Here is a 22,554-nt window from a genome sequence, read left to right as displayed (position 1 = left end):
ATCAGTGTAGACTGGCAAAACCCGGAGCCATGCTGCAAGGCAGCAGAAAGTCCCTTATAAGTAGCCATGAGCTGGGAAGGTCTGTCCCTTATGGGGCTAGTCCGGCAGGCAAGGCAGCCCCCGTAATCAACACCGGTGGTGAGACAGTGCTGACTCTGGTGCTTGAGGGTGGCTCTTACCTTCCTCCCTCCCTGCCAGCCTAACCCATCGCTTGCCTGACATCAACACTGCTACCTGCTTAGCCTTCACCGACACTGCCTCCAAGCCTGGGGATAGCGTAATCCTCTCTCTGTAAACCTTCTACCTCCTCTCCAAGTGGTTCAACAGTGTCCAAGGGCCCAAATGCCTAACTTCAATGCAGCCCAGCTCCCTAAAATAAGCAGAAGAAATTGCCAAGAGGTGAAAAAAAGATATGAAACAGAGCTATGCCACATAAGACAAAGTTACAGGGTTGTTGCTGCAGGGTAAGTCAGTAGCTCAAAGATTCAAGGGGAAAAACATCAATATTGAAAATTCTATAGGAAATACTCACGGAGGCAGAAGACAGTAACTGAGCACTGTTAAGGATCTGCTGCAGGGAGCATTGGAGACCAATCCTTCTACTCCTGGCAGTACCTACGGGCCCAGCAAAGACTTTTTGGATGTCTTAGGGAGAGGAGGGTAGAAGCATACTAATGCCTGGTCTAGCAGCTTGTACTAATGCTTGGTCTCCCAGCTTGTTAAAACCTGCCTGTCCTCACTGTGCGTTAAAGCCATAAAGCTATATTTATTAGCCGAGTTGTGCATATCCTGCTTGCAGTCTCCTTATGCATGACTAAAGATGTCCAAACAAGGTGACCCACAGAGAGAGGGTTGTATTTCAGGATTTTCCATCATCTGCCTTTGCAAAGACACTATTTGCCTGACAGCAGGCAGATGAGATATTCCCAAGTCCCTGCAGCTGCATGGGCAAATGAAGTTGATCCAGACCCAGATGATTCTGAGCTCAGACTGCCTACAAGGCAGTGTGGATGCAAGTTCCAGGAGTCCCGTGGACTTCAGGCAGCACCCAGAATCTGCAATAAAGGTACAATGTAAACAGCCCCTCTGCTCTTCAAAAAAAACAGTATTGGGAACATGATCATCTGCTGGGTCTGTAAAGTTAAATCTGAGAGAAACATCAACACCTACTAAAGAAGACAGAGTGGTCAAATGTAAAACAAACTGTCAAAGCACACAGGCATAACAGGTCAACTCTGCATGGGCCAGGAATCGAGCTTTAGGACAGCACCACATGCAATACAAAAAAGAGAACCCAATTTGTTCACCCAGTCAACTCTCTCACATCAGTCTCTGCCTTCCCTGCTCGCAGATAGGAGGAAACAGCTTTTTGTATCAAAGAGAATCATTCCACACCCAAGTCACGAGGCAGCAAGAGAACAGCGCTGCTCTTTGCCGGTCCAGAAGCACAGGCTAGGAATTACGCAGCATGCAGGTTCTCTTCAATGGCACAGCTCTAAATGCCCAAATCGGGTATTCTAGCTGAGACCACACCAGGCTGAGCAGAACGAAGAGACAGCAATGCGTGTTTTGCTGCCTGCATGACTGTTTACACCCCAGCATGGTATTTGCTTTTTCACAATAGGACAAGTTTGTTGACTCATGTTTAGCCTGTGACCCAGTATAAACACCAGCAGTTTCAGCTGTCAGAACAGCCGGTTGTCTGCCGCTGTCTACAGAGTTGGGTTTTTTCCTCCTAAATACAGCAACTTGCATTTATCTGTATTGTGTGGCGCCCTAGTTCTTCCAAGAGGTTTTCTCCATTTGTCAAGGTTTGATCGCAGCCATATCCCTCTCCCAATAGCCTACAGATTCTCTAAATTTGTACTAGTTCGTTAATAAATACATGAAACTACATTTTCTATTCACCATCCAAGATTGAAAGAAATGTTCCTGGGATAGGCACCTGAAAATACACATTTAATCCCCGTCCCCCTGGGTAGCATCATCCAACCATTTTGCACCCAGTTTCATCTAGAGTCACATTAGGTATGACTATGCCAAAAAGACTTGGTATTTGTCACGTAGTGCCTCTCCCCTAGTAATAAGACCTTTTAATCTTGTCATAGGATGGTACTACTTTGGTTTGAGATGACTTTCCTCCAAAAAACCACATGGTTTACTTGTCCAGCATCTTCCAGACTGCTTTTGTTTCAGATTTTTTTCTTCTATAAATGAAAATTGAACTGATCTGCAATTACCCAGGTCCTCTTTTTCTTCCTTCTAGAGACAGGTACTGCATGACTTTTACAGCAGTCAGGTTCCTCACCTATCCACCATAATTTGTCAAAAAACACCACAAATTATTCTGAAATCATTTCAGCTAACTTTGTACTAAAATTCCTGACACCCAGACAGCTTGAGACCACCTGATTTCCCAACAGCCCTCCCGAATGTATTTTCTTCCTCTGTTCTAAGCAGAGATCTCACTATTTGTCATTATCACCAGCAGTGCTAGTCAGCACTTCTTTCTCTTGAACTTTCTAACAACAACTAGTATGAAAAAATAAAGCATTAAACATTTTGGCCTTCTTGACATTTTTTCAATAGGTCTTTCTGTTCCCACAATTATCCCGCACGTACATTAATAGTATGAGGACCACCAAGGAAAGTGCTGACCTGCTCATTTGTCATGGTTACCAGGACTACTGAAAGGAAGAGTTGTCACAGTCGTAGTAAGTATTTCTTACATGAAGTGATTGTGGTGAAGCAAAAAGCCTTTGTCCTGCATGCTTAGAGATATAAACTAATCCCATAGTTACAAAGGCAGAATTGTGGTTATTCATTTAGTAGTGGCACTAAAATATCACCAGGTCGCTGTCACCAAAAGCTCTCTCCCTTTACTCAGGAGGCAAGCCCTGAGTTAGGCAACCTGGAAGAAACCAAGCTGTAATACTGAGATAGAAGCCTGGAGAAAAAAAATTTAAGTCTTATTTGGCCACACAAGCTATGCAGCGCAGTCCAACACACCATCTATCAAACATTACATGAAACATTATAAATGGCAACAGTTACATGGTAACCATTCGTACAGTCTCAGAGTGCCCTGAAAAAAGATTCGGATAAGCACATGGAGCTGCCAGGAGACATTGCCTCCTGAAGTCCCTGCCTGTGCAACAGGGACCACAGTGACTAAAGGAATCGGACAGAGTCATCCACAGACAGCGAAGAAATTTGAGACATTAGCATGAGCAATCCTAGCTCCAGGGAGGGGGGGAAAAAAAACCAAAACAAACCTACAGCAGTTCAAAAGCAAGGCCAAGTGAAATGCAAGAGCTGCCAAAGAGGTCATAAAAGTATTAAGCTCAATTAGAAACATCCTACTGTTCAGCAGCATCATGTTCAAGTCCTGACTATTGTATTGAAAGCAAGGTGAGCTAAGCAACTCACCCTCCTGAGCACCCTCATCGTTTCGTCTTTTATGACACCGGGGTGGACACAGCCTTCAGCAGACTTTGGTGAGACTTCTCATCCTTGGTTTTACTTATCCTCTAGGTATACTTAATAAATAAATTAACACTATAAATCAACTTTGATGTTAAATGACATCTTCTGTTTATGAATTTGTTACAATGCATAAAAATTTCTATAACTGCACATTATATGATGTCTGTTCTCCGTAATGAGATGCATAGTATCACAGAAGATATATATAAAACACACACTGTGCATCTCCAGCTTTTAGTTCACACTGCTGTGAAAGGCTAAGGAATAGAACAGCAACCTACTTTATGATTTCAACGGGAACAGTAACGCCTAGGAAAACACACAAATACCTCCTCTGTCTGTGTCACTGGCTATGTAAAGAACAGCTTCAGTATTTCATACTGTTCCATGATAGATTCTGATTATTTTGACACTTTTCAGTATTTTTAAATCTTTTTAAGCAGGAGCCACAAGGTGGCAGCATGAATTAACTGCACGTTATTTTACTTCAGAGTCAGCTCATTCCTATATTCTCCAAATCTCAGTCACTTACTCCTATTCCTCACCTGAGCTGCAGCAACTGTTTATGAGGCCATGCAGTGTGCTGGATCCAAAAACTGGTCCTAGTTGAAATAACGAAGGGCTGCTCGCTGGGCATCCCTCAAACACTTTGATCGGTACTGCCAAGGAAGCAGTGAGGAGCAGAAGAGAAGGATGGAAATGACCTTGACATGAAGAAAAAAGGTCTGCAGGCTCCCAAGTTAGATTTAAACAGAATGTTTTTCAGGTAGCATTAATAAAATTATAAACTCGCAGAAATTGCCTTTCAGAAAGTATCATTCCAGCTGAATGTCACCCTGACTACCAAGTACCTCTTTGTATATTAATTTAGTCAGCGTAGTTATTTAACTGGTGAGTCTACATTTAATGGGTGCTTATGTGCATTAATATTTATCTCATCTTCCACAAATGAAATTAGTAGCAGCATGCCAGATATTTTCTTCATGTGGCTCCTGCAAACGCATTAAATCCAGCAAGCTATCTCCAAAGGCAACTGTGGGCAGAGCTTGGTCCTGTGTATTGCTGTGGCAGCTGTGCTAAAATTACACTCCTCCCATTAAAAGAATCTTTTTTTGCTGGATCTGTCTTTAGTTATACAATATTAACAGTGAAAATATGAAATGAGAATTCATGGCTTTACATCCTTTCACTTTAAATTCTATTTAAAGCATTCTTGGGATTTTTGCAAGATCCCAAACATCCAAATCAAGCTCTTGCCTTCCATAATTGCTTTTTTAAACTTTTACTGTGAATATGACATTCTACTTTTTATTTAAACTCCAGCATTTTTTCCTTGTAAAGAAGCATGGGAGGTTAGAGATGAGTTAGCTATGTGAGCTGTTACAGTATTCCTGGGATGCTCCCTGGGACGATACCCTGTGTGACCTTGAGCTAGTCAGCCTGTCGTCCACCCACCTCTCCTATTTGTTCTCTTATATGTTTGTACAGAGCCACAAAAAAAATGGCATTCTACAGTTACTGGGGGCTGTATCACCCACGAGGAATAGCATACCCATTTTGCTCTGGACACTGTTGTTTTGCCACTGAAAGTGAAGTGATGCTGTTTGAAAGGATTAGAGTCGCTCAGTACCACCCTACTCAGAGCCCTAGCACCGTAATTGCTGTCAAATTAGTTCTGTTCATGCTACAAGAAAAAAAATTTTAAGGCTTTTCGTTTACAGAACTGTATTGGATGTCTTTTTCTTTATACACAAATAAAGATCTAATGACAAGAAAAATTGAATCGATGACAAATGAGGAGCCTGCATTTCAAGGGACACCATCAAAGAGCTGAAGCCTTCAACTACAATTCTCTTCAAATTGCTAAGCAAACAAGTAAAATTCTCAGGACTGAGAGTGTTTTAAATCTATCACTCTCCAAATAGAGGATAATATAAAAAAATCCAGTAGTACACTGTGATTGTTGTTCCAGAGAAAACTGCCACTGAACATGCCCCTTGTACTAACTGTTCTCAGAAATGTTTTTGTATCACTCACTTTGGTATACACCTGCTACCTGGGAAAGCGCAAAGTGTTACCAAAGCTTGCTGCTTTCTTTTTCAGGTACTTGGTGATCTTTCTGATAATTTATATATATTTTTTTTAAATATTAACTGAAGTACATGGTTAATACTAGTTTTTGCACCAAAAAAGTTATCTAGTACCTTTACACAGTACAGAGCAGAAAGTGAAGGTTGGTAAGTACAAACAGTAACACATACAAGGGAAAAAAAGACTCCAAACAACCTACGAGAGCATCAGCTTTTGGCCACTTCAGCTGTCAGTGGGTGTACAAAAAGTCACTGCTGGTAGCACAGGAGGTATGCAGTGGTTTCAACAGGAAGGAAGGTGAAATTGCCTAAAACTGTACAGCTTTAAACTGATGTGATTGACAAACAGAGGATATTGATTCATTCAGTGATGGGTGGAATGGAAAACACAGAAGAACTTTGAGTATTCATTCCTTCCAATAACCTACATGGGAAGGTACCTCGTGAAATGATCAGATGAGAGATTTAAATTAAGCAAGACGAAGTACTTTTTAGAATAACATATAATTTAACAGAACTCATGCCTACAGAAATACAAATACATTTAAAATACAATCAAATTAATGAGAGAACTATCCATAATGCTTTTCTTCAACTCTACTGTAGCACTACAGTAAACACAAAGGCTATCAAAACATAACAAGAAATCTAGAGCCTGATGGATTATTAGAGGCAAATGTGACCAATCCATCTGAATATATCTGTCACGGAGCTCTGTTTGCTGTAAAATTGTGGCTGGCACAGCCGGTGACTGCATGTAATCAACATTTTTTAATTACATAAAACAATGCTTTGAAAAAAAACCAACAAACTAGAACACAAGCCTAAAAGAGCCCGAACATTTAGAGGTGAAGTCATGTGAAGCTTACATGGGGGATTTCCATCTGGTACCATTTAGGTGGCTGTCAGTTATGTATGCCTCTTCTGCTGCTGTTAACACATGGGCCAAAGAGTGTACCAAGCATCCTCACGAGGCAGCTGGTTACGTACGCTGACAACACCAAGCAAGCATGGTCAAAACAAACCATTGTGCAAGCAACTAAAGGCATAAAGTAAGCGGGGGGAAAAAAATAGAAACCTTTACATTTGAGAGCATAAACTCTCCTTATCCTTCTGCTCTTACCATCGTAGGCTCCTTTTCTGAGGCTGCCTGTATTAACCAGATGCTGGACATCAGTGCAGCATCACCTGCCGCCATACCTGCTCCATTCCTCCTGGTGGGAGAGATGCCGGTGAAATACAGAACAGCAGAGTCATGCCTTCCTGGGGCTGGAGATTCCCCACATAAACGTACAATGCACCACCTCCTGCTCACATGCAACAACACTGGGTCTAGCATACGATCTAGCTCCGGGAGTAGCTTTGTACACCCAAGTAATGTCCTCTGGCTTCCACCACACTGAATGTCCTTACATCAGGTCTGAGCTAAGGTCCCCATGCTCTCCAACACAGAAGAAAAGTATACACAAATGTCCTTCTGTCAGACTCAGGCTACAGGAAAGTGATGGTACAGAGCAGTAGCTCCCCCCTTTTCCCCGTAGGGTAAAATAGTGGGTACAAATCCAGCTGCAAACAGCTGAAAAAATTCTTTGACAATTTCTGCTGACTTGCTACTAATTATAATATTTTCATATAGCAGTGGTCTGTTTTCAACAGAACTGGGAATTAATCAGCACCCTGAACCTCTGGGTATCTGCAGCATAGGATTACACAAAGCTGCTGTGAAGTTATATTGTAATTTAGCTAACTCTAGAGAGATAGATACCAGCACAACATAGGATTAAACTCCAGTCTGAGTTCTGAAAACAGTTCCTGTCTTTATGGCAGTTTGTACAAAACCCTCGCAGCCAAACTCTCCCAAGCCATCTGGGGTGGCCGAAATCAAACGCTGCAATCTCTTCCCAGCTTGGTCCAACCAGAAATATTCTGGATAGGCTGCCTGGAAACTTTTCAGAAAAAAAACAACCCAAATCCACACTTTGGCTGCTGAGAATCCCACCAGCATGCTACACTCCTGTTCTGGAAAGGGAAAAAAAAATACTGAAACACAGCAGAAACTTATCTCTGATGTTAGAAAAGGGTAGTATAAACTTACTAGAGGGTTGTTCCAGCCAGATCTATTGAAACATACACAGAGCCAGTTCCCCTACAGGTGGGGAATAAACTGTCTCTTCATTTTACCAGTGTTTTGTTCAGATCTAACAGAAGAAAATTAGCAAGCTGGCAGGGTTAAAGGAGTACAGAGGCCTTACACACAACTCTGGCTCCTGCAAGAGCACTCCTTATACAATCCTATCCCTAACCCATCTGAATGTGCACATCCCATCTACGCTAGTCATTAAGTTCTCTGGAGTTGAGAAGACCATGTCAGGGAACACACTCAACCATCACAAGCTGATCCGTACCAGCAAAGACCCAAACCAAATCCTCAGGCAGCACCTGTGTCCAGCTGGTGATTCTATTCCCAACAAAGCCAACTGCTGCAGGTAGAGTACCCAGAGGCTGAGCAATTCTCTTGTCCATAACATATACACACATTGAAGAAGTTGAAGAAAGAGCACAGGAGTCACAATGACAAGTGGAAATCACTGCAGGAATCTGGAGATAGTAGTGATACGGGTTTTGTTACTAATTTTACATGCATACACACTGTAGCATGGGAGGTTCCTCCGTGTGCCAGGGGGCATTTCTGGTAACAGCCAACAGCCTCATTAGTACCTCCGACACAGGGAGGAGTCTGCGTATACTAATTGTATTACTACTTGCTCTTTGGACAAAAAGAAGTAGTATAAAGGCACCTTCAAGGACTCTGGAGTCTCATTAGGTTGATGAGCACATTCACGCTGCTTATCTGGCTTGGGCCTGGAGACCTGTGCTCCATGAGGAAGGGAAAAAAAGCCAACCAACACAAACCACACAGCAATACAGATCCACCAACCTTTTCTTACACACCACATCTCTAATAAAAGACTACTTAAAGATTAACTCTTAATAGAGGAGGCCAGGACTTTGCATCTTCTAGCATAGCTGGCATCACAACACTTCTCCATAGTTCTGTCTCATACAGGAAAAAGAAAGGAGAGTAGAAGCAACAAGGGCTCTGTGAAAGCTTGCAGTTTGTGGTTATGCTGTAGCTTATTTTCAGCAGGTGTTTCTGATGGACATTGTGCTAAACTGAAGTGGTTTTAACATCTATTTTCAGGATCACAGGCCAGCGGCTTTTCTCCAGCAAGCATGAGGTATTGGTGTGCAATATGACCACCGCTTATTTACATGTATTTCTTTGTAATGTCTGTCTACCCTTGCTTCTACCAAAATATGCAGCTAAGCATGCCAACTAGATTGCGGTTTAAAAGTGATTTTCTGTAGATCAGGCTTCCACAAGCCCAAGTGAAACCTTACACAATGCTCTATAAAAACCAAAACAATTAATGTCTCCTCTGTGGCAACATTCACACAACCACTGGCAAATCCACACACTGGTAGCGTAAGCCACCTTCATTCACAAATCCAAGCACAGATGGCTTGCGTAAATTTGGGATACCTCTTTTCCACTGACCTAATTGTGGCAGGACTGCAGCAGCTCATACGACATGTTTTGTTGCATTTTTTTCCACTGTAGCTGATCCTAGCTGTGTCACACACTTACAACTGCAGTGAGTCCTTAATATAACAGTGGGTAAACAAACATCACAAAACAGCCTGCACAAGAAAGAGGGATGTGTATGCCTCAGGGATGGCTTGCTCATGTTTAACAAGTGCTCTCGAGAAGAATGTTCCAGGCAGTGTTACATTTCTGCCTAAACCTCTCCGAGTAGCAGTTACCCTTTCAACACTTGATGATAATCCTAATTTAAAGAACTAGGACTCTTCAGATGTAAACAGCATTTGCCTTTTCAAACAGTTACTACCCAAATGATACAGTACCCCTTATTTCCCAATTAAAAAAAAAAAAGTTCAGCACATTATGTTTACAGTTACTGTAAATAATAGTCGGGGGGGAATGAAGAATTTTTCAGAATAATTCTTTTCTGTGATTCCACGTCCTCAAGCAAGCCTCTGACATCCCTGCTTTAGGAACACAGGTGATCCTCAAGCAAATTCCATGCAAATCTTAATCTTACTACCAGTAAGGAAACTAAATAAAATCCAGCATCCTCAAAAAAAGCAGTATGAATATAATATATAGCCTTGTAGTGGCTGTATTCCATGTCACCACTTACAAGTTAAAGGAACAAAAATATCTAGTGTAACTCTCACGAGGTGACTCTCCTCCCCACAAAAACAAAATTGTTTTTAACATGTATCTGCTTAGGGATCCAATTTTCAGCTCAGCTTCTCTCTGAAAACTCATCCTCACTCCATTACTGACAGCTTCTACTCAGAGGAAAAAAAAAAAAAAAAAAAAAGGTGGAAGTAAAACAAAGGTGAATTAATTTCAATATAAGAATGAATAGCTCATACAAGGAAAAAAAATTAAGAAATTCAAAGTGTATGACTAGAATGAATGTGAATACAAATCCAGGATTGTGGTGTTTTTCGTTCTTTGTTTTTTTTTTTTTTAAATAGTATTTAACCACGCTCTGAAACTGACGATAACAATCATAACATGAGATAAGAAAGGATTGAAGTTTTCTTTCACACACATAACTCCATCATCTTATAATCTGCAAAGCAGCAGCAAGTCAGCTCTACTGTTACTTGTCTATCGATGGCACTTTTAGGCAGTATAAAGTACTCAAAAATCACAACCTTAAGGAGAAGAGCCACCTCCCTTGCTCTTTATCAACAGGACAGTCCAGTATTTAAAAAAGCCAACAGTGTGCACCACCATGTAATGTTATCCCACAGTGTGGAGACTGAATTAGCTGATAACCTTTGGAGCAGCCCAGCAGCTGTTAGAATCTGCAGGATAGGATCTCTTGCAGAAGGCTGGAGTTCAGTATCAGCTCAGACAACTGCAGTCTTCTGTCTCTCCTCATGCAGTTCCTCTAGCAGATGCCTCTTGCTGTCCCTTCCCACCTGGGACACAGTAGCTCTCCTTTTTCTTCCTTTGCACCATCTTCCTGACTTATTCAGGTGATCGCTTCCTTCTCTTTTCCTCAGCTTCTTCACCTTCCACCTTTCCTCCCAACAATTCTCTGCTTTCTCCAACTTAAACACAGAGTTAAGAACACCTACTGGAGTACCTCTGCAGAGGGCTTCCTATACGCTACAGAGCAGAGCCAAGTGGCCTGGTCTGGTAGGAAGCTGCTAGAGCCCATGCTCTACTCTGTACAGTCACTCCTGCACTGTGGCTGTTCTGATGTGGGAAAGGGATGAACAGTTACTTGCGAGTAACTTGCTGCTGCATCACTCACCACTGTAGCACCAGGTTTGCAGGACCAGGCAGAATTCACAGAAGACTGGCAACCCTGCTATACTGCCACAGATTTCTTGTCATCTCCTGGAGGGATCAGGGGTCACAAAGAAAAACTGGCAGCTTGCTCTTGTAGAGAAAGCCCAAAGCCAAGCTCAGTCAAAACCACATTGCCAGATAAACTTTATTTACAAACATACAAGCCTCAGAATTAGCGTGCTGAAAAGCACCAGGACCACAGGCCCCAAAGACAGATCATCACCTCTTTGGCAAGTATTACGAGGACAACTGTTGCAAATGGTACGAATGCTTCTCTCCCCCTCTTTGAAGGGAGGACGCAGCTGAATATGACCTCCCTGTGGCAAGTTCGGGATGATCTTGTATCCTCCAACATGAGACAAGCTGCTGGCTGCACTGAAGTTTTGCTGTGAAGCGTCCAGAGCTCTTGGCCCAGCATAGCACTGCTTTATTTTAACAGTCCTCAGCTAACAGATTCAATGATCATCATGAATACAAACCATCCTGCCAGGGAAGCTGATACTATCTCCTCCAGATGGGAGGAGAAATACTTTACAAGGGACATGTAAAAAGTGGGGAGTAGAAAAAAATGGCTCCCATCTTCCCTCCAATGTCACCCCAAAGCCAACAGTCTTGATATCCTATGCTAAAATTGTGTTCTTTTCTTTTGCTTTTCTACTTCTCCATCACATTACCAACCCAAAGGTGAATTTCTATCAGGGAGCCCTCATATCTATTTCTCATTCAATCCTGAAACAGCTATAGTACAGTGGAGTTGTACTGTCCCCCACCCTCCCATAACAGTTGATGATTTCTGAACTGAATTCTAGTATTTAGAAGCTGTAACCACCTCTGGTTAAAGAGATCAGCTTACATCACTGGCTTTAAAGTTTTTCCTTGCCTCTTTCTGCAAGAGGCCAGGAAACCTGGATGTGATATGGCTCTAGTTCTTCTGGAGTGACATAGTCTGGAGCATTGCCCATAAGGTCTCGTCCCCTGAAGGATTTAGGAAAAGCAATGACATCTCGGATACTTGGAGCATCAACGATGAGAGAGATCAGCCTGTCAAGTCCTAGAAGTAGAAAACAAATTGGTGAACCACTTCAGTTATGGCCCTATATTACTTCCTCTGATTCAGAAAAATCAGAAAGATGGAGTAGATAGTATTACTGAGCTTGAAGAATAATAGTGAAGCAAGGGAAAAAAATTCATCTCGACCAGTAGCAGAGAAACATACTTGCCTGAAGAGCAGAAATGCCTAGCAAAATAAAGCTTTTCAGTATTATAGAAAGTTCTGCAACACACCAAGGACTGCAAGACAGAGACAGTGCCTTTGCAAAGACAGCATAACAAAACCAGAGCAGCTAAGTGGCAGGAATGATGTTGGGGCTCTGCTTAACTGCTCAAAGCTCTTGATCAACCAGTTCTGAAGGATTACAACAACTAGGAGGAATTCAAAAAGAACACAAGCATCTGGGTGATTGGATGGAGGGAAATCACACTGGAAGACCACAGGTTAAAATGCTACCTTTGTTTTTTGTAGGCTTTTTTGTTTTGTTTGTTTGGGGTGGGTTGGGATGGGGGGGGGGGGGGGGGACGTGTTTGGGGGTTTTTTTCTTTTTTAAAACCACAAACTTGCAGGTTTATAGGAAAAAAAGTCTGGCATTATCTGAATTAGTAAGCGAAACAAGTAAGGAAGAAGGGAAGCGAGACTGAAGCAGAGGGCAAGATTGTGGCAGTGACCCAGGGCATGAAACAAAGTACTATGCTGTCCCAGGCCTCTAGGCATGCAGTACAGGGAACCTGTTCTGGCTGCACAGGAATGAGAATAAAGATGACCTAATCCTAATGAATACCCTGTTCTACAAACAGCAGATAAGGATCATCCTTAGAGCCACCAACATGTGATTTGGTCCTTGCATAAGAACTAAATCACACTTCAATGCTGGGGAGGAACACCAAAACATTCTGCACTTGGTGACGAGACCTCTGTTGCCTCTGTTGCCTTCTACAAAGCAGCTACAGACACGGAAGCACTGTGTAAGCCCACACAGTATTACCATGTTGGTGTGCTAAATAGCAACACCAGAACAGCCATCTCTATCAGGAGGAGACAAGGCTTTTGCTAACAAGCATGAGGCTTATTTCTGGGATCTAATATGCCAAAAAGGAGTCACAAGACACCTGCATCTGGAGAGCTACAGAGCACTTACCTAAAGCGATTCCTCCATGAGGTGGAGCTCCAAACTCCAAAGCCTCAAGCAGATGGGAAAGCACCTCAGAATCCTCCTGCAAAATTACGTAAGAAGCGTCACTGGACAAGCAATGCTCTTTCTACTAGCAATGCAAGATGAAGGTATGATGAAGTTATACATCACTCAGGGCTAGGAGTTATGTTTCTTTATCTGAGAAGCACACAAGTGTTTCTTTCAGAATTTGAAATGGATATTTAAATTAATTAGTCCTTTAAATCACCAAAAGAATGTTACAGACATCTGTCGGTGTTACCTTCAGCACTTTCTCCAGCACAAAACGCTGTTGTTCTGCACTATGAATTCTGATGGAGCCTCCTCCAACTTCATTGCCATTCAGCACAAGGTCATAGTGCTGGCTACGGGCCTGTAGAAAGAAATGAACAAACACCTCAGCAAGGCTGGGGCACAGCTGCGTCTAACAACAACCTGTACACAGACAGCAAAGACACTGGTAATGAAGCCATGACATACAACACTATTACTCTCAGTGGTAACTTGCAGTTCAGGTACCAGTCATATTAGAGGCATGGACTGCTGCTGACATGTGGGAACAGTACAAATCCTTTTGCAAAGTTGATCAAAACCTGAAGCAATGTGGGATGGGTCAGAATATAAGACTCCTCACCTTAAGCAACTGTATCCTATAAGCCCTTTTGTCAGGGGCACACATGGATATTTGATGCTCAGAGTAATCTGGAAGCCATGTACAATATGGCTTTTCCAGACATGTACAATATGCAGTCAGTTCCATGAAACAGCTCCTCTTTTTACACTAAAACCAGATGCTACTTGCCTAGTTTTCCATGACACATAGCTGTAAAAAGAGCCAGCATGGCAGGCATGAAGTGAGTTACCTTTGTGGGATCAGAATAGAGGAGGCTGGTATCTGAAGGATGAGGAGCAGTGAAGGGGTGATGAGCAGATTCCAGTTCAGTGGGATTCTCTTCCTTTGGGAGGAAAAGGGGGAAATCCACCACCCACAGAAAGTGAAAAGCTGTAGGATCACGGAGTACCAGCCCAGCCGCCTCAAGGAGGTCAGCACTCTCCAACCGTAGGCTTCCTAATGCAGAGCACTGTAAAAGAGAAGGGAGATAATGAGATGGGGCAATTTTACTATCAGGGAAGTCACTCAAACACCGACCAGGGAAAGAGTGTTTCATAAAGGTAGCATCACAGACAGCATCAGTTGTAATGCACTGTTGCCTTAAACGCTTTTGCCTTGTATCCTGAAAGATATCACCTTCCGGCTGAGGCAGCAGCAGCTCCAGAGTTTGACAAAGACCAAGTAAGGAGCTGGAAAATCCATTTTCTTCCAACTGTTCCATCTTCACAGATCTTTCCTAGACTAACCTCAAGCTCTACACAATTGTGGATTAACTGGGGGAGCACAGGTAAGATCTGCACTTTGCAGACAGAGAAATGAAGGCACAGAAAGAGCATATGACAAAATTTTGGCTATCAAGCAAAGCATGACACCTTGTCATAAGCCAATGCTTGGAAGGCAATGTCTGCTGGCAAGAATATAGAGAAGAGTAAGGACAGAATCTTCCTTCACTGCTGCTAATAAACAGTTGTGCTTCAGTCTCATCATCTGCTTATGGGAGACAGAATTACCTAGTTGACATTGTTTTCCAATCTCTCTTTGATGCTTTAAAAATTAAGTTGAGAGAAAAAGAGGCACTGATTTGTTCCTGTTTTATATTCCAGCCTTCATATCAGTTATGAGTTCTTCCCAGAATGTGACTGGGGGAAATAAAAGCAATAGCTACATTTCATGCATTATTTGCTGTTGCTATAGCTTCAGCTCCAGAGAAACATGGAATTAGATGATGACCTATTTTAATAATAAGAAGAATTAGACTACGGTCAGATAACATCAAAGCCTTCATCAGTAACATTCAACTCACACAGCCACCCAAGAAATGCTTCCTACCACTTGCTTGTGTTCACCAGCTGCCAGCAGTACCACATCATCCACCTGCATGTTCAGCACTTGGATAAGCTCCAACTGCTGCTTCTCACCAAGAAACTTTGTAAGCAGAGACTTCAAGCTTCCATCAGGCCTGCAGATAATTTCCATGATTTCCTAAAGAAAGATATGAGTATGCTCAGTCCAGTGCTGTCCTGTCTTGTCTTGAAGCACCACATGCTCAGGCACTGACTCTCAGCTATTAAAAACTGCTCTTCTACCTTCCTCTGCCTGCAAGTGCCTTTATACACACTTTGTCATTCACCGTTTCCAATGCCTCAGCAGTGTCTGTCTCACCTGGTTAAACTGGGATTTTGCAGACTCCTTTAATGACTCCAAATCTTTATTTTTAAGATATCTCTGGGGAAAGAGCAAGAGAAGATACATTAAACATTAGCAAAATCTATGGAAAGCCTAACGAGGATTCAAATCTACTGACTGAGCTGTTTCCAAACCTCTCCAGTTCTTTTGTTTCTAGTGCAAGTCCTTATGAGGGCTGTGAAATAGGAAAGGGACCACAGCACTAGGCTGCTGCTGGGTGTCTTCTCCAAGGGCTCCTTTCAGGAAGAGGCCCTTCTAGGCTGTACACCTGGCTGCAGTTTTTCTACCTGCTCACAGATCAGATGTAGCTGGTCAGCAGAGTCAACCAACTGCCTCCAGCATGCAGGAACAAAGTTGTAACACCACACTGTTGATGGGGAAAGCATAGCTCAATTTGGAGGAACAGAGGGAAAACAACTGGGCTGACTCTCATGTACAAAGAAATGCAGTAGATATGAAGACCTGCATCAAGATCTTGATTTTTTTCAGCTACTCTAATGTTCAGACAGGCTCAAGAATCCACTTTTGTTTTGCTCAAATGCACACCTTAGTGCCCTCTTGTGGGAAGCCAGTAACTTGCACTTTGTGCCAAAACAAAAGGAATCTCAAGCGAAACCATGGTCAGAAAGCTCTATTCCCCAAATAAAACTCAGTTTTTAGTGGACTTTTTTTCCCATATTGCCCAAGCTGCAAAGATGCCCACAGCCAGAATTAAATCTGCTTCCCTACCAAAACACATGGCTATGTCAATCTTCTACATCTGCTGTCAGCCTTGGATTTGGTCTGTGAGATTCTTATTACGAGACGTGAGTTGTGTCCACAAATGCAGCAAAAGCAAACATGAGAAGGGCTTGTAACCACCCGACCTTTCTCTCACTAGTCCAGAACAGAGCTGTGCCATACCTGGCTCTATTTCAATCTCTTGCCACAGGGCACAATTTATTATTTAGATGCACATCGGAAGCCATCCTTGCCAAAAGCAAGCTGAAGCCCCAAGAGGCTTCCCTATCCTCAAGGGATCTTGCAGCTCTGTTCTCTTCCTCCCTTTCCTAAGGATAATATATTTTTCCTGTCACCTAATTGTCTCCATTCTAATGCCACTCAGCCCAACCTGACATCAATTACAACCAATCTCAAGTTCCCTGAAGGACACCACTCCCCCAGTAATAGCAAGGAAGATCTCCATACCAACAAAGGAATTCATATTGGCATTTTTTTATTTCACATAAACCATAAGCAGTATGTAAAAGCATCACTTACCGCTCCCTGAGGGATACAAATGGCTTTCACAGTGCCATGTGGGTAACTGAGCGCATTCTGCACAAACTGAATGTCCAATCTTCGTAAAAAATCACTGATATCCACTATCTGAGAAAGGAGAGAACACAAGAAAAAGCAGTGGTGGTAGGAACATGAAGCAAAAATCCTGCACCTGTGTCTTAACACCTTCAACACCATTTCCTGGGACATCATTTCTTTGCTCAGAGAAATCAAATGGTTCACAGAAAGAAATGACTGGGGCCAAGCCAGAATAACCATTAGGAGGCCGAGCACTGCAGAAAGAGAAATGCAAGACAGCCAGGAAAACCCAAGGTTGAGATGGTGACATCCTACCACAGTGAAGAGAGCTGTACACTGAAAAAGAAACCCCCAAAATTAATTCCTGGGGAAACAGAAGATGCTTTCTTGCTTTTCAGCACTCTTCCTCTTAATACATTTGTCAATATTCTTATTTCATACTCATATATACAAACAGTGTATGCACACAACCACAGTCCGTTATCTTGAAAATATCTTCAGGCCATTAAAAGGATGGAAAAGCCCATCTCATGAAGCATGCTCACCAGGAGCATGCTTTGGAGTGCAGCAGGTAAAAGCACTTCTGGTATCTGTGGATGCCTTATGGGCTTCTGTTCCTAAGACAGTCAAGATGCATTGCTTCCTAACACTACATTATCTTAAAAATAAAATTTTCTTAAAACATACATTTTCCACAGCCAACTAATCAAACCCTCTCTTCTCCAAGAGATGACTACCTGTACAAAGCAGCAACAATGGGATAGATTCCTTGGGTAAATTACAGCATTAAGAACCCCAGCCAATCAGTATACATGATCCAAACAAAGATTATTAAAACACTAACAGAAAGGAAAAGCTGCAGGTTTCCAATGGGCAAACCCTCACCTTCATCCCAAAACGAGTGTCTGGTTTATCAGTCCCATAGTCAGCCAGTGCCTCCTTGTATGTCATGGAAGGGAAAGGAGTCATAATGGGGCCTCTTTCCTCAGGCCAGGAATATTGCAGGAGGCCCTCTATCAGTCTCTGGATCCCAGCTTGATCTACAAATGACATCTCGATATCTATCTTAAAACAGAAAACAAGAGGGGGGATTCCACATTAGCTACAGGTTTTGCCTTTGCACTGCTACTTGCAGAAGCTCTTGACTTATAAAGCAGGCATAACAAGAAACAATGTACTACATGAAATCATAGCATGACTGCATTAGACTGAGGATGCGCTTATGATCTCCCTACACCCTGATGACTCAGGCAACAATCTCCTCAGAGAACTGAATGAGGTAATGATGGCAGGGACAGAAGGAGAAGCCTTGAATGAACCAAGCTAACTCTGCCTGGGATCTCAAGGCTGAAGAATGGGATGCCCGACCCAGCAGGACAGAAGGAGATTGCATCACCAAGCACAATCACTGCTGCAACACAACTCCCACATCTACTGCACCTGGGACTGTGCAGTCAGCCAAGGACAGTAACCACTCTGTTCATGTCCCATACTAACTTCAAAGGGCTGTGTCTGTGAAACACACAGCAAAATGTTGTACCCCCTAAGAAGCACAAGAGCTAGCAGAAACTAGGCCTTCAGAAGGGAAAACAGCTACAAGCTGTTTGGGGTGAGGAGGAGGATAAAGGCAGTGTGAGCTGGTTACCTGAGTGAATTCAGGCTGCCTGTCAGGCCGTGAACCTTCATCTCGGTAGCAGCGAGCAACCTGAAAGTACCTGCAATAGTACTTTTACTTAGATAACTATTTAAAGTACCCTAAATTAAATTATGGCTACAGAATTGATCATTAAAAAAAAAAAAAAAAAAAAGAAGGTCTGTTCCCTTTGCAGCAGATAATCATAGCCCTTGTTGTTCCCATCCCCTCCAAAGCATGAAATTTTGAGTGGAAGCAACTGAATCAGCAGCTGTATCCATCTCCAACCATACCTCCAGATGCATGCGGAGGCTACCAGGTGAGCTGTGTCCCAACAGAGGCATACACAACCCCTTTTCCCACCTTTTGCTCCAAACCTGGACTCTACTAACAACCGTGCAAAATTCACTCATGGTCAAGACCTGGCCTGCAGTTCATTGCGTGAACAATTGTCTCCATTCTCCTTCAATTTTATTTGGAGAAACAAGCCCAATTAAAAGCTTTGTACTCGTGCACCCTGAGAACATGCTTTCCTTGTCTCAGCCATGCTCAGCTGCCCAGTCTCATCTGAACTAGTTCTATAGGTTACTCTCAGAGAAGCTTTTATCACACACTAGATTTTCTGCCCTTCAGGCAGACTGTGCTTCAGATCAGGTTTCAATTTAAAACAGTGAAGAATTCAACCTTCAAACAGGATACATTTCCTCTTACTGGGAGGCATTATTGCTGGGGGGCAAAGGGCCTGGCCTACCTGAAAAGTCCTAAGTATTTAAGGATCCATCTTCAAAACACAAAATCCTTGGCAGTAAGTTTTTGGGGAAGTATCTAAAACCTCAAAGATCAAAAGAAGCAAACCCTGGACAGGACACGCAGAGAACAGGAGTCCAAGAAACTCTTACCTGTCCAGGCCTCCAACCATGAGGAGCTGCTTGAACTGCTGAGGACTCTGCGGCAGAGAGTAGAACTTGCCCGCTTCCCTGGAGGGCACAAGGAATTCTTTTGCTCCCTAGCATCAGAAAGAAAAGCTTAGAAAATTCAGCAAATAAGTGGCCTCAATTCCTGACAGAGAGCACAGACTAGAAGCACAAGAGAAAAGGACCTATTTTCCCCATTATGAAATCCCACTTGTGAGGAAATGGCTGTTTGTACATTACACTTAAAAAAATCTGTTAACCAACTTGGTCCAAAATGTCCCAAAGAATGATTCTCCACCTTCTGCTCTGAGAGACTAATGCATAACAATACACCATCCAAGACAGGGGTTTAAATGCAAGAACTTCATGTGTTAGCTGCATCAACAATTCCTGGGCTTCAGCTCTCTTCTCTGTGATTATTTTCAAAATGACAGAAAGGAATACAAACTCAAATTAAAATGACTTGAGTAGTGCACTGCAGTAACCTACTAGTTAAGAGATAAATGCTGATGAAACAGTGCTTAGAGGAAGTTTTTTGGGTTCATAATCTGGCTGTACCAGGACAGGATTTGCATTCAATACGTGCTCTACAAGACAGAAGCTTTATTCACTTGAAGGGTCAAAATTAAGACAGAAGATATCACCTCTCCCCTTTCACTCCCTCTACGTTTAAAAGTATCCAGGTATCGTATCAGAAATTTGCATGAGCTCTTACTTAGTGAAGGAACAGCAATGAAGGCCAAGTGGCAACTGACAATAATTCAACCATGAACTGCCTATGCAATCGCAGGAGGCAAAAATGCATTACTAACAGAATACATACCCCTGGGGTTCTTTTAAAGAGCGTTGGAGTTTCTACATCCACAAACCCTGAGGAACAAACACATGCTTCAGACACAGAATATGCTGAGAGCAAGGAGAACTAGTATGACAGAGTAGGCTAGAGTAGAGTTAGTCAGCAAAATAGGTAATCTAGCACACCACGTAGCCTCTCCAAAATCTGCAGATTTTGCTGCTTCTAAGAATAACTTGTGTAATGATAGATTTAAAGGCTCTGAGCTACCTTGATGTCCTGTCAGAACTGTTGATGACAGAGGACTCCACATAGGCTGAAAAACTGTTAATTCTCTATCCATTTTGAACTAGGCTTTGCTTTTCCAAAAAGGACTTCCTGATTTTAAGATAAGCAAAAGCCCTATAAGAAATCCATCCCTTTGGCATGCCTCAAGTTCATTGACCAAAAGAGGGAAACTACCTGCAAAAGGCTTTTTCTCACTGATATAGCTCATTTGAAACAACTGGTTTGTAGCATGCTAAGAGATTTCAATATACTTTGTCCTTCAGGCTTGCCAACATTCCTCTAAAGATCCCACTGCAAACAGACACGTCCTTACTAAGTGGGACCAGTCTGGAGTAGCAAGTTGATTGGCAATCTCCCCCAGCAATAGGAAACAGAAGAAGGGAAGGCTAAAATGTTTGCTGCACACTGTTCTTCAAGCACTTTTCTTACCATGGAGGTTACACAGATATTCCCGCATCCTCATCACTATGTGTGATCTCAGCCGCAAGTTATACTGCAACTGGAAGCTACGCAAGTCCAAGTAGCGATACTGCATCCGCAAGGCCTCCGATTTCTGGAGACAAGAGATAATTAGGATTAAAATTCAAATCCCACGTCCAATGAAGGTGCTCCTAAAGCCACAGGACAAAAGCAGGAAGCTAAAAAAGGATGCTGCTCTATTGCCACAACCCACCCATTACCCACAACCTACACAGGTGAACATCAGCCACTGAGTGTTTCCATGCATGACAATTACTTTAAAAAAAAAAACCAAAAAACCAAAAAAACAACTACACATTTATTGTGATAAGAGCTGCCTCAATACAGCTCAGGATTTTAGCCCTCCTTATTATCAGCCCACTGCAACAGACTGTAGCAATCTTCCTTGCGATTTTTAAGCAGAGGAGTGGTATCATACATATATCTAAAAAAACAACTAAATGGTGATACATCCTTATTACAGACAGGAAAACTAAAGCAGTGCGGATGATGGGATTTGTCCAGGACTCAGAACACGGAAGGAACAGGCCTAGTTCCCCCAATTCCGACACCTATGTATCAGTCACAGTTCCAATGGCACAGAGAATATCTTCAATTAACAGTGATGTCACTCCTACACCATAGAGCCTGCACTAAAACTAACCCCTTATAAGACTGTGTACTTACAGAGAAAGTAAATCCTTTGGCTGACTAGCTGCTTATCCAGATAAGACTAAGCACCCTTGCCTTAAAACACAGCAGAACATTGGCAGGTTCCGTTTCACACTCTCAAAAAAGCTAGCGCAGCCTGATTTCTTTCACTCTTCCCTTTACCATCTGCTCTTACAGTGGTATTTGAAAACCCTGTGCACTGGAATCATTCAAGCCTTGTTTTCTGCTTAACTCTAATTCTAAATGCATCCTCACAGCTAAGAAGCAGTACCCCTGTTTTAAATACCATCCTTCCCCCAAAGCAAAGCTGGGAGAACCAGATGAAGCTCTCAGATGTTTTGCCATCACCCCGGGCAAATTCCCAATTTATTGAAAAGCCACCACTTTGCTAAAAAGACAAAAAACACAGACACCTTGATAAAATCCTTGATTTCAAAAGGAAGCTTCTTGCAGGAGTTTAGAATCTCTGCAGTCTCCGCCTTCACTTCAATATCCCCCGTTGGCATTTTCTGGAACAAAAAGGCAAGAAAAAAAATTAGATGGAAAACTTAGGGAAAACAGTTGGACAAAGGTATTTCACAGATGGTATGGGGGGAAAAAGAAACCCATGTGATTATCCTCCCTGCCTTCTAACACAGTGTAACTCAGGGAACTTCTCTCAAGGACAGATTTCTCCTAGATTTCCCTTCTGTTCAGAAAAACACAAGTCACCTCACCAAAGAGGGTGTGTACTTTCCTAGTAGCATACTGATCTCTACGAGAAATTACTTTTCCTTTGCCTTCTCCTTGAAGGACATGCTGAGCACAGAGGAACAGTCAGGCACAGACCCTGCTAGGGCACATGCATGTGGACAAAATGCTAGTTCCATTAGCTTACATTTCAGTGTGCATTAGCAGCATCTCCATCAGTCCTTAATATAGGTCAAAAAAGGCAACTTGTCAGGAACTTCTCAGAAGTTCCAGTTCTGAACACCAGTTCTCAGAACTAGCCTTCTTTT

At 42.6% G+C, this 22,554-nt stretch overlaps 1 protein-coding gene across 9 annotated transcripts in view; it reads right to left on the bottom strand.

The window, feature by feature from the left end:
* The window catches only part of DARS2 (aspartyl-tRNA synthetase 2, mitochondrial), a 29,712-nt gene that overhangs the window by 3,044 nt on the left and 4,114 nt on the right, over nt 1-22,554 (bottom strand). For 3 of the 9 annotated variants that reach the window (XR_005933769.1, XR_005933770.1, XM_030033218.2), the window contains exons 5-17: nt 21,970-22,065; nt 20,855-20,978; nt 20,168-20,214; nt 19,330-19,436; nt 18,443-18,512; nt 17,683-17,862; nt 16,759-16,866; nt 15,475-15,537; nt 15,142-15,294; nt 14,063-14,281; nt 13,462-13,572; nt 13,167-13,242; nt 11,828-12,025 (exon numbers count right to left, since the gene is read on the bottom strand). Coding sequence is in view for 7 of the 9 variants with exons in the window: in XM_030033218.2 (XP_029889078.1) it covers nt 11,838-12,025; nt 13,167-13,242; nt 13,462-13,572; nt 14,063-14,281; nt 15,142-15,294; nt 15,475-15,537; nt 16,759-16,866; nt 17,683-17,862; nt 18,443-18,512; nt 19,330-19,436; nt 20,168-20,214; nt 20,855-20,978; nt 21,970-22,065 (1,542 nt within the window). In the remaining 2 variants the exon portion in view is untranslated. Of the gene's footprint in view, nt 1-6,797; nt 11,023-11,101; nt 12,026-13,166; nt 13,243-13,461; nt 13,573-13,612; nt 13,966-14,019; nt 14,282-15,115; nt 15,295-15,474; nt 15,538-16,758; nt 16,867-17,682; nt 17,863-18,442; nt 18,513-19,329; nt 19,437-20,167; nt 20,215-20,854; nt 20,979-21,969; nt 22,066-22,554 lie in introns of those variants that run through there. The other 6 variants (XM_030033216.2, XM_030033215.2, XM_041128097.1 and 3 more) reach the window with 6 other exon arrangements.

This window comes from Aquila chrysaetos, chromosome 12, assembly GCF_900496995.4.
Source record: "Aquila chrysaetos chrysaetos chromosome 12, bAquChr1.4, whole genome shotgun sequence".
Lineage (NCBI taxonomy): Eukaryota > Metazoa > Chordata > Aves > Accipitriformes > Accipitridae > Aquila > Aquila chrysaetos.
Note: the sequence above shows the minus strand (reverse complement) of the source record. Positions and strands in the feature narration are given on the sequence as shown.